We start from the raw sequence: 12,696 nt of genomic DNA on the forward strand, positions 1-12,696 counted from the left end.
ACAAACCAATCATAAAGAAGCCGATATCATGTAAGGTTTATTATTACTGCTTTGATTGTGATGCACATAGACTTTAGGTATGAAGTTAATTTTGTGCCAAAAGTTTCAAATAAAATAATACATCCACAAGCAAAATATTATGTATCAAAATGTCCACAATATGTTGCAGATATAAATAACAAAACTTAAATTCATTTTTTTTTAATTACTGCTCATTTTGACTCATTCAAATGAATTTATTTATTTTTGCCAGTCTTTGCTTTAATTTTTTATTTGCTTATTGTGCTGATATATTTTTTGCTTGTGGACTCGCTCTTTTGCTTCTATGTTTTTCTTACTTTTGAATTTTGATATTTTTTAACAGGGAGAAGCTCTTAGAAGAGGATGTTCACCTGCACTCTCTATTGGTCAACTGAGTGACAGGTCTTCTGAACATGTTGCCACGCCATCAGTGTTTATTAGCCCTGCTTCTTGCGACCTACCGCTCCAAATAGTCTCAACTATTCCTTACCTTAAAACACCTGCTTGAGTTCATCAACTGATCAGGAGCCCTGATCAAGCCCTACATGAGCCAAACAGGTGCGCTAGGTCATGGAAGTCTGCGTTGCTGTGGGTCAAGAGAAATAAAGTAGCACTGGCATAAACACAGTGAAGAATGGAGAAAACCACTGATAACTGCCAGCTATGAGTTATTGCTGCTGTGAGATAGCTGATAGACGGTAGTGTTTAATTACTACAAAAGGGAAATAAGTCGATATGCCATGGTTGGCCGTTGTGTTCTGAGGGTTATAAAGGCTGCTCAGTCAGTCTTTTTTTGTTTCTACCCAACAAAGTGCCCTGTGTCAATCAATGAAACAGGCTTTCCCTGATCAGAGTGCTGCTGCTCCAAATCACTGTCTTCATATTAATGCTGTAAACTAACTTTAGATACACTATATTGCCAAAAGTATTCACTCACCCATCCAAATCATTGAATTCAGGTGTTCCAATCACTTCCATGGCCACAGGTATATAAAACCAAGCACCTAGGCATGCAGACTGCATCAACAAACATTTGTGAAAGAATGGGTCATTCTCAGGAGCTCAGTGAATTCCAGCGTGGTACTGTGATAGGATGCCACCTTTACAACAAGTCCAGTCATGAAAAATTATAACAAAGTGGAAGCCATTGGGAACGACAGCAACTCAGCCACGAAGTAGTAGACCACGTAAAATGACAGAGCGGGGTCAACGGATGCTGAGGCGCATAGTGCGCAGAGGTCGCCAACTTTCTGCAGAGTCAATCGCTACAGACCTCCAAACTTCATATGGCCTTCAGATTAGCTCAAGAACAGTGCATAGAGAGCTTCATGGATTGGGTTTCCATGGCCGAGCAGCTGCATCCAAGCCTTACATCACCAAGCGCAATGCAAATCATCAAATGCAGTGGTGTAAAGCACGCCGCCACTGGACTCTAGAGCAGTAGAGACGTGTTCTCTGGAGTGACAAATCACGCTTCTCCGTCTGGCAATCCGGTGAACGAGTCTGGGTTTGGCAGTTGCCAGGAGAACTTGTCTGATTGCCGGTACTTGTCTGATTGCATTGTGTCAAGTGTAAAGTTTGGTGGAGGGGGGATTATGGTGTGGGGGTGTTTTTCAGGAGTTTGGGCTCGGCCCCTTAGTTCCGGTGAAAGGAACTCTTAATGCTTCAGCAGACCAAGAGATTTTGGACAATTTCATGCTCCCAACTTAGTGGGAACAGTTTGGGGATGGCCCCTTCCTGTTCCAGCATGACTGCGCACCAGTGCACAAAGCAAGGTCCATAAAGACATGGATGAGCGAGTTTGGTGTGAAAGAACTTGACTGGCCTGCACAGAGTCCTGAGCTCAACCTGATAGAACACCTTTGGGATGAATTAGAGCGGAGACTGCGAGCCAGGCCTTCTTGTCCAACATCAGTGTCTGACCTCACAAATGCACTTCTGGAGGAATGGTCAAAAATTCCCATAAACACACTCCTAAACCTTGTGGAAAGCCTTCCCAGAAGAGTTGAAGCTGTTATAGCTGCAAAGCCCATATTAAACCCTATGGATTAAGAATGGGATTTCACTCAAGTTCAAATGCATGTGAAGGCAGATGAGCAAATACTTTTGGCAATATAGTGTATTTAAGCAGTTTAGTTTCATTACCAGTATGGCAAGTCTAGTTAGCCCTTTAGTGAGCACTGCCAGGCTAGCTAGTGCTAGCATCTGCAAACTGACAAACATTGTTTATTCATAAACAACTAAGTTTAAATTCTTCAAGCCCAAAATAACAGTTATATAATTTTACAAAGGTCAACACAGGCCCCATAAACCTGTGTTACATTAATAGCTTAAAAGGGATATGACATACAGTGTTCATAACATTCAAAATGGCAGTACAATGCTGGACCTAAACAGAGACATTATAAATGAGTCCCATAAGCACTTTGACCTGAAGCAGCATTCAGTACAACGTGTTCCACCATGCTGAGGTTTATGCTGAATGGCAACGTGTTCAGAAGACCTGTCACTCCAAATCGGTTGACCAATAGAAAGTGCAGGTGATCGCCCTCCTCCAAGACCCACTCCTTCTAAAAAGGGTGAAAAGTCAGAACCAATAGAAAAATTTCAGAAGCAAAATAAATGTTTCAGCAAAATCAGCAAATAGAAACAAATTAAGCAAAAGTGACACAATGAGTAATACATTTATATCAGAATGGGTGAAATGAGTAGAAATCTTTTTAAAAAAATAAGTCTGATTTAACTTTCACTATTTGTATTTGCAACAAATGTGGACATTTTAATACTCCATATTTTGCTTGTGCATTTTATAATTTTATTTGAAACTTTTGGTACAAAATTAACTCCATAGTTAAACATCTCATTTTTATGCAAAGTATTGGAGCTCAAATGTTGGGCAGTAACAGAGCACTTGTGTCCCTGCAAACATCCTTATTCATACGAATAAACAAACACCGGTGTGTAATTTGGTGCACTTCAGTCACTGCCGTGTGAAACCAACCAAACCAAATCAAAAAGAATAATAAAAAAAACTTAATTTCAGACTTTAGCAAATGAACTAGGTGTGAAAAGAGACTTGATATTCAATCTTATTCGCACTGAATTGAGCGTGTAGCTAGACTATGGGTCAGGGACTGTTACCACCAACCCCAGCCCCTCTCTAACCCCCGGTGTTCACATATTGTCACTGCAACAGCACTGTGAAAAAGTCCTATGCAACATTGGTGCAGCATTCAAGAGATCTCTCACGAGAACTGCGTAAGGCTTTTACAGCCCCACGTCACACACCAACAACTATGGGTCTGCAGCCAACTATCACAATGATTAAATATGCTCTCTGCTATAAGACACAGCTAGCTCTGTGTTCCCAGCATGGACATCATGGCAAGGGCTGCAAAAGGACTGAAGAAGACGTTGTCAGAGGAAGCAAGGGAGAGAAAAAGAGAGATTGACTGGGCAAAAGACCAGACAAGTGTAAATCTCAGACAGCTGGCTTACATGTCTTGTGTTGTGGCGCTTGCTTGATGTTTTGCTGAGCAAGCTACGTTAGCCCATTTTGACAGAGGGTTAACCGCTAACAAGACATCTCAATGTGATGTTAGCAAACTTGCTAGAAAAACTTTCACTTCTGATCTTTTCCTGTTCTTTATCCATCAGCTTGTCAACAAATGCACATGTAAAGCTGTCCATGAAGAGGGCTCAAAGCGCATTTTATGTTTATAACTGGTTTAAAAGTGAATTACACTCCACAATTGTAGGGGGACCCCAGTAGCAAAAAATACCAATTCTTGCATAAAGCTGCTTTAAGCCATACACCAGCTGCGAACAAAGGAGGTGGTAGTGAACAACTATCAAATAAATAACTGCCACTCTAATAAAAAAAAAAAGAATTCTTACACTGAAGAACCGTTCTGTACACCTGAGCGTAGCCAGCCTCATGGTTCCTGTTCAGGTCCACAGTGTAGAAGAATCGCAGTTCGTGTGGAATCTCTGAAATGTGCATGTCCAAGACAGCAGGGATGATCCTCTGAGACATAAGCCCTTCACAGATGACCTGATGCATCTGGTACAAGCACCAGTCATCCTGCAGGAAGTTTGGACTGATTAGCAGCACCCAGCAGTGGCTGGACTGGACAGCCTTACAAAGTTCAGTGGAAACAGCACCACCCAGTGGACAGTCACGTGTTTGCAAGTAACAGCGAAGCCCCCTGGAAGGAGACTCCAGGAAAGAGACCAAAGCGTGTGCCTGGGAAATGTTTTTTTCACTGTGGCACACACACACATCATATCTGCAGGTCAAACGAAATGGAGCCTTGAGAGCAGGAGGGAATGGCTTCGCTGAACCCTGAGAGGAACATGTACAATAGGAGAGGGAATGCACACTCAGTGCAGTGGAGTTGCAGTCTGTATGTGTAACAGCGTCATAGGATGAATTTACACTGGATGATTTCACACCGGAAGAGGACTCATTGTTCTGGACGTGTTTTCCTCTGTGATCTGAAATAGACTCATTTTTCGGTTTTGTAAAGTACTGATGAAACCAGCCTAAATGTGAGAAGAAAAGTAAACACATAGTAAGCAAATACATAGGATACATAGATGAATAAGATGAATTTTAGACTATGACATCACACAGAAAACTGACACACTAACTCAAGAATGCTACCACATGCACACAGCGTTCAGTGCTGCTATGTTGCTATGAGTGTTGCTATGTATATAAGGAGAGTACACTCAGTGGCCTCTTTATTAGGTACAAAACATCCAGTATTTGGCCAAATGTATGTGGACACTCGTCCTAATGATTGAGTTCAGGTGTTTCAGCTACACCCATTGCTAAGTGGTGTAAAAAAAAAAAATCGAACATCAGCAGCTCAGCCACAAAGCAGCAGACTACGCAAACTCACAGAGCAGGGCTGCTGAGTGCTGAAGCATGTAGCGCATATCCCTATCACCTACCCTCTGTTGCATCACGCATTACAGTGTTTGAATTTGCCTCTGGAAGTTACATCCAATTGTGTGTCGGAAGTTAATAAAATGGATTTCCATGGCCAAGCAGCTGCAGACAAGCCAAAGTTCACTATGTGCAATGGCAAACATTGGCTGGAGTGGTGTAAACATACTTCCACTGGATTCTGGAGCAGTGGAAATGTGTTCTGCGAAGTGATGAATCACACTTCACTAACTGGCAGACTGACTTATGAATCTGGGTTTGGCAGATGCCAGGAAAACTCTACCTGCTAGAATGCATAGTGCCTACAGTAAAGTTTGGTGGAGGAGGCATAATAGTCTGGGGCTGTTTTTCATTGTTTTTTTTTCACTAGTGCTTGTTTGACTGAATGGGCACAAATACACATACACACTCCAAAATCTCATGGAAGGACTGGAGGCTGTTAGAGCCACAAAAAAGTGGGGGAACACCTCCATATTAATGCTCATGATCTTGGAATGGGATATCCAATAAACTCATATAGGTGTGATGGTCAGGTGTCTACATGCACTTGGCCAAAACAAGCAGGGAATAAAGTTGATGGTCTAAAATACAGTATCAGTTGATATCTGTGTAGTAAAGTGCATCAAATTTCACACATGTTAATGTCTGAAATGTACTACATTTCTCAAATAGATTGAATGGGTAAAAATATTTAAGAACATTAATATTGATATTTTTTTATATCCATGTCACATGTGTAATAAAGACGAATCTATAAATTGCATAGTATGTAATAGAACAATAACTTACCAAAAATCCTACTACCATTTTTTGTCTCCATCCTCCCCAGTTCTTTCCTCTGTAAAGAACAATTGTGGCTTGTATTAGCATTGACTTCACATCAGATCTATCAGGAGATCTAGGAGATTCTAGCACTAATCTTTGCTTGGAAACTCATTAGTTCAACTGATAAACAGTCTTTGGACAAAATGTGAGTTTGAAAGGAATATCTATACTAAGTTGATGTTTTTTCTCTGCATTTCCTATATTTTCTCTGCAATACCTATCCATCGCCTTAACTACTCAACACAAACAGACTGATTTATTATTCGTTTTCAGTTAAAAAAAAAAAAAATCACCTAAAAGTACTCCCAGAGTGTTACATAGAGGATGTGTTCATGTTTTCTCGTTAGATAAGATGTCTCTGATCTCCCTACATCCATTCCAACAATTTTTGCCATACTTGATTAGTTTGCCTTTATATCAGGCTATAAATTGAATTTTAATAAAAGAGACCAATATCCCTTATTGCACTGGCGAGTTCTCTTATTAAAATCTCTTTGCTTGTTTTCGTTAAAAAATATTTTGAGAATATGGCATAAATTCCAATGATATTTTGGGTTGCAAGCATTCCCTACCATGGCCCCAGTCCTCCCCAGGTTTTTGTTTATTTGTTTCAATGCAAACCAATCTTTCTGCCCCAGAATCATTCTGCCCTTTTTCATAAGCTTGATTTTTTAATTTTGAAATTCATGTGGGATAAAAAAAACTCCAAGAATACATAGACAGCTTTTACAAAGACCAATACGATACAAAATTGGTTGCAACACAACCCCCATTCAACATCCCCTGCTTGGCTTTGGCTTCTAGACCAATATCCCTTATTGCACTGGCGAGTTCTCTTATTAAAATCTCTTTGCTTGTTTTCGTTAAAAAATATTTTGAGAATATGGAATAAATTCCAATGATATTTTGGGCTGCAAGCATTCCCTACCATGGCCCCAGTAGTAGCAAATCTTATATGTCCTTCTTCCCTGGCAGATGGTGCATTTACTGTTTGGTACAATTTGGGTAGACATTTAAAGATTTATATATTGAAAATACATTTGCATCCTTTTAACAGCTAGTTGCTAAATTCTCTCTCTCCCTTAGAACCATTTCTTCAGATATTTACAAATTTGCAGTTTTTTCACAGTTTCCTAATTTACCCACTGACAATCCTTTGGACATATTCTAAATACAATTAATTTCTACAAAGGGTTTAATTTTGTCTCTTTATTAACAGGTCCATTCTTTACGATTAGTTTCTCTTCAGACTATTACATTTCTTTGGCAAGCACTGCTAGGAGAGGACATTCCAAATTACTCTGGGATGGTGCACTTGAGAAGGTCCATCAATCTTCTATTTGTACAAAGCATGGTCTCATGCAATGTAAAATAATACATCGATTTCATTTTACTAAAGTCAGACTCCAATATCTACAACAATATAGATTCTACATATGATAGATGTCACCAAGCTCCAGCAACCCATTGCATACATCTTGGTCCTGCCCCTCTTTCTATTCATACCGGACAGAAATATTCAAATTGTTAGGAGATATAATAGGAAAACCCATTATGCCAAATGCCATGATTGTCTTGTTTGGTGTGATTCCCCTATTAGTATTCCTGTCATCTTTGGAAGCTTCAAATAAATAAATAAACAAAAATTAAAAAATGAGACAAACAGTCTTCCAGTATAAGTAATACACAGATCATGCCCAAATGTGCAGACATTCAATAAGATGTCAATATCAACCATGGAAGCGAGTTGAGTTGAAGTCCCCTCATCAATTTTATATGTTTGCAGTCCTGTGGCCTCACAGATCAGACATGATGATGTTAATCACTTGACTAAATTCAGTAAAGATTGCGGATCCAAAGTCTGTGAGACTGGAGGCCACAGGTCTGGATATTTGGATTGGACATGGTCAATTAGTTAAAGTTGTGCAAAGATTCTTGCTCAACTTTGGGTTGTTTTGCTTGCTATCTTGCTGATGAATGCCCAACTAGCCATGATCGTGATGGAATGGGATGGCTCTAAAGTAAGCTATAATAGCCACAGCTAAGATTGCCATGAACTAGGTTAAAATATATCACTAACTTTATGACCAGTAATGCCACAATCACCTCAATCACCTCATTGCATTCCTAGCTCATTTTTATACCTTAGCACTTTAATACAAGTCTGATGTCAATATTGTTTTTAATAAATAATAAGTTTTTGCTCTTGCTGCATTCTAGAAGTAAATGGTACTTGGATCCAAATATTTCATATTTTGACTCATCATTCCATAGTTTTTGTGGCCCAGGTAAGTCTCTTTCTTCAAGCTAGTAAACTAGGGAACCTCAAACTTTTATCATTTTTAAAACTTTTAAACCCAATTAAATGAAACCCCATCTTTGGGTGACCACTTAAATTGACAAGTTTTCCATTTGCACATAAATTGAAAGTTTTTATGCAATTCACTTTTTATTATTTCATTACAGAAGAGAAGTTTACCCAAATTGAAGCATGGAAACCCTTGGTTTCAACTATTCGACTTGCACTGTTTCTAAAAGTCTCAAATTATGGCTAGGGAAAAATATTAACACCAAAACACTCTTAAGAAGTGAGTTTTTACTCGTGCCATTTTACTCGTGCCCGCGCATGACTGCACATGTTAAACGTATCAGTTGAAGACTCCATTTACACAACATCACACTAAAACAACCACAACACGACACGCAACATATGACATATGACCTGACATTACATGATACACAAATACAAAATGAGTAAACGACAACAACTATGAAACTCAACACAGTTGCTGAGTACTTACACTTGCAGATTGCAGTGATATGAAATCAAGGAAGAGACTGAAATATTTCACGGAAACCTAAATATAAAAGCAGAAGTGACGTTACAGTATCATGACTTCTCCTTTCTATTTGTCAGTTCTCTTCTATAGACACATGGGAAACCAACTCACTAATATATTAAACATTTATTTGCTCATTTAAAGACGCAGTCAGAATGTTTCACAGTTGTCAAAGAATAGTCATGGCTAACCAGATCTATTCTTGGAAGTGAGAGCCCAGAATGAAAAACATAAATTAAAAACATGTAGTCACAGCAACTTAACATTCAACAAATGGAATTTCCCCATTCTTTCCATGACAACACAGGCCTGGTGAGTGTTGCACAAACATGTTGACTTGTGCATTACAGGGGTCGTTTTCTGTTTAAACTGAATGGTTAATGTTAAGGAAAGCAAATAATTAAATTAAGACATTGCCAGCAACCACTTCTACTACAACACTGCTTTAAAAAAACAGAACAGCTTCCAAGTTATGAAGGACAGGTTTAAAGTAACTCCTATAGAAATGTTCCATTAGCACATGCATGCCCTTGAGATGTGATGGTTTGCATGATTTGCACTGTCCTTGTTCACTAAAACCTTGCAGCTTTTATAAAATTAAATCTTAAAATGAAAAGATGCTTTACATAAAAGGAAAATGTATGTATGTTGTATAAATGTATTCTGTTTGGATTCTTTCCTTTATATTAATGAAGAAGTATTATATATTTTCAAGTCCAATGTATGTGTAGGGTAAATTGTTGACATAATGCAAATGTACACTCTATGTACGTGGGATGTGTCATTGCATAATAATATGATTTCATTTTAAACGAGCTTGGGCCCAGAGAAGGTGGCAGCGTTTCTGGATAACGTGTATATACGGTTTCTTCTTTGCATTTTAGACTTTTAACTACAACAAACTTTCATAGACCTTCATTTCCACTATAGAATCATATCTGTTTTTAATGCAGTGCCACTAGAGGGCTCAAAGATCATGGCAAGCAAATACTGGTTCTTGTCCCTTGCATCTTTTAATGTTATTATGTACTATAGATGATGAAAATCAGAAGTTCTTTGCCATTTTACATTGAGAAGTGTTATTCTTGAATTGTTGCACTATTTGCTCACACAGTCTTTCACAGAGTGATGAATTCCTCCTCATCTTTACTTCTAAAAGACTCGCGTCTCTGGGATGCTCTTTTTATACCCAGTCGTGTTACTGACCTGTTGCCAATTAACCCCTAGATGTTTTTTAAGCTTTACACAACTTTACCAGCCTTTTTTGCTCCCGTCCCAACTTTTTTGGAACGTGTTTTTGGCATCAAATTCAAAATGGGCATATATTTCTCAGTTTTAACATTTGATATGTCGTCGTTGTACTATTTTCAATGAAATATACGCTTTACCTGATTGCATTTAATTTTTATTTACATTTTGCACAGCGTCCCAACTTTTTTGGAAATGGGGTAGTATATATATAACAATATATATACCCCATTTCCATATGTGTATATATATATATATATATATATATACAAATTATACCTACAAATTAATTATATAATATTCTTTAATCTTATTTTTATTATGACTAAAGCAAAACTATACATTATCCATGCAGAGATTCAGGGTCAGTACAATCCATGATAAATCTATATACATCCTTTCAGAACTTTTTTGCGTAGATGCAGTGCTTGAACAAGTGTAGAAGAGTTTCTGGGTTACAGAAAGAACAGCTGACATCCTTTCCTTTATTTTATTGGTTGTCAGATATTTTGAAGATTAATGTCTATATATTTTTCCAATCAAGATTTTTCACAACACAATTCCCTTATGTAACTGCATAAGGATTAGAAATGATATCTTTCTGAAACAGCCTATAAATATCCCTATGAAACCCACGCAAACTCAGGGAGAACGTGCAAACTCCACACAGAAAGGACCTAATATATTAAACAGTCAAACCCAGGCCCTTCTTGCTGTGAGGCGACAGCACTACCCGCGGTGCCACCGTGCAGCCCCATTTACTTTACTACTTTGTTAAACTTTCTAACACAAATCTACTAATACATACTGTTAATACAATCTACTAATACATACTGAGTTGACTAACACAAATCTACTAGTACATACTGTTAATACAATCTACTAATACATACTGAGTCTACTAACACAAATCTACTAATACATACTGTTAATACAATCTACTAATACATACTGAGTCTTGTGCCCAAGAAGCTTCCCAGCATTCTTAGTGGTTTTGTTAATTTCTATTAACTACCTCTCAGTCTGTCTCATCACCTAAGCTGCTTATACTCCTGGGTTGGGGGGGTGCTGGAGCCTATCCCAGCGCTCATTTGGGAGAAGGCAAGAAACACCCTGGACAGGTTGCCAGTCCATCAAAGGGCATTAATTAACTCTTAATATTCTTATTTACAAGTATAATTCTCTTTACAAAATGTTATTCTTGTATTATACTATACTCTCATGTTAAATGTGAAGTTTGAATGCACTGTACATGTAAATGAAACTTCTGATTCACTTCATGACCGTAAATGGTTCCAGCACATCTGCTAAAATAGCTGATAGATGAGAATAGCAGGTTCTTATGTCAGAGTGTCTTGCTCAAGCAACATAACACAAGCCTCACAGAGACACAAAAGCCAAAGAACTATTATTTCTAGGTGTTAGGAATATATTCTTAAGCAAAATTAAAAAGATTCAAATTTGATTATTGGAAGTCTATCTGTATCCCTTTAATCATTTCATCACAACTCAGTGGTTGGAATTGGCCACTGAATAGAGGCTAAACTTGCAGACAGAGCAGTGGGGTGTTAATCTCTAATCTTACAGTTCTCTTATTGCAAAAAAAAAGCAAAACGTTTACTGAAATGCCTTCTCTTTTCCCCTCTGTGCTTATTTGTCTTATGTGTGAATTACAGTTGATTTCAGTCTGAGCTGTGTCCTACCTCAAAAACGCTTTAAATCAACTTACCCATTCTACTTTTTACAGTGTTGTTTACATAAGCCAAAGAAAATAATCACAATGCAAAAAAACTACAGAGCAAATAACTTTTACTATTCATAGATTTACATAAAGTAGTGGATTTTAAATGTAATGTAAAAATGTAATCACTATATTTTAGAAAATTGTAAGTTCACTACTGTGTAAATAGATACTTTGGTTCAACTTTTGAGAGATTGAGACAACACAGTGTAGTGTTGAGTCTACAGTGAGACACTACGTGTGATCTTGCACATCTGGTCACTACTCCACACCTAGTCACTTTACTTCAGTACCAATATATGGACATATTTATTCAGTATTGCTGTTACCTGTGCCTCCTTGTACATTCATTATTGCACTGCCTTTTTTTTTATCTCAGGATAGATTTTATTGCATGTTTTTGTATATTTCTACTTGTATATATGTCTGTAGATAGGTTTTTTGTATATATTCTTCTTTTTATATTGCATCACCCTTATTATTATAACTGTCCTGTGTTGTGTGCCAGTAGAAGCTAAATTTCCTCCGGGATCAACAAAGTATCTATGTATCTATGTATCTATCTATTCATCTATCTATCTATCTATCTATCTATGTATCTATCTATCTATATGAACTAGAGATTATCATGAACACAGACAGAGATCCTTCTTCATATATATAAAGAATAATACAAGCATATATGAACACAGTGAAGTCATTTATTAAGAAATTTTCTAGGCTGTCAGACCACTTTTTTTTTGTTTTTAGAAGACGTTAAATATATAACAATAGAAATTATGACATTTCATACTGATTCTTCTGTAGCCTACCTTTTTCAATTCTTGGAAATCAGAAAAATAATCAATATAATTTAGCACGTTTTTTGTGCATTATTGAGCAAAACGCCACTAAGTATTTAAGACATTTTTTGTCAGATTTTATCAGTAATTTCAAACATGTTTTTGAAACGGCATCTTTACCTTAAGTTTCAAGTATTTTGATCTCTCCCCATTCAAAGAGAAACACATGAAATTTAGGATTTGTAAAACAAAGCCAAATCATTTTGGACTGCTAACCAACTGGGA

General features: G+C 37.5%; 1 protein-coding gene across 2 annotated transcripts; it reads right to left on the minus strand.

Moving 5' to 3' along the window:
- Positions 1–2,153: 2,153 nt before the first annotated feature.
- LOC118804032 (toll-interleukin 1 receptor (TIR) domain containing adaptor protein) lies at positions 2,154–8,641 on the minus strand. 2 transcript variants are annotated; one of them, XM_036564637.1, is made up of 4 exons: positions 8,602–8,641; positions 5,765–5,813; positions 3,919–4,566; positions 2,154–2,591 (listed from the first exon to the last, which is right to left on the minus strand). In XM_036564637.1, coding segments are annotated over exons 2-4 (681 nt in total). In that variant the 5' UTR covers positions 5,796–5,813; positions 8,602–8,641; the 3' UTR covers positions 2,154–2,589. The 2 variants fall into 2 exon arrangements, with proteins under 2 accessions (XP_036420530.1, XP_036420529.1); XM_036564636.1 differs by lacking the exon at positions 2,154–2,591 and having other exon boundaries at positions 3,859–4,566.
- Between the last annotated feature and the right edge of the window lie 4,055 nt (positions 8,642–12,696).

The sequence above is a fragment of the Colossoma macropomum genome, unplaced genomic scaffold (assembly GCF_904425465.1).
Source record: "Colossoma macropomum unplaced genomic scaffold, Colossoma_macropomum, whole genome shotgun sequence".
NCBI lineage: Eukaryota > Metazoa > Chordata > Actinopteri > Characiformes > Serrasalmidae > Colossoma > Colossoma macropomum.

Excerpts from the sequence above, each read along its gene's own strand:
- LOC118804032 (XM_036564636.1), bottom strand. The coding sequence starts at position 5,795 with ATGGAGACAAAAAATGGTAGTAGGATTTTTG. Across the intron at positions 4,567-5,764 it reads AAATGGTAGTAGGATTTTTG|GCTGGTTTCATCAGTACTTT; the intron begins GTAAGTTATTGT and ends TCTCACATTTAG.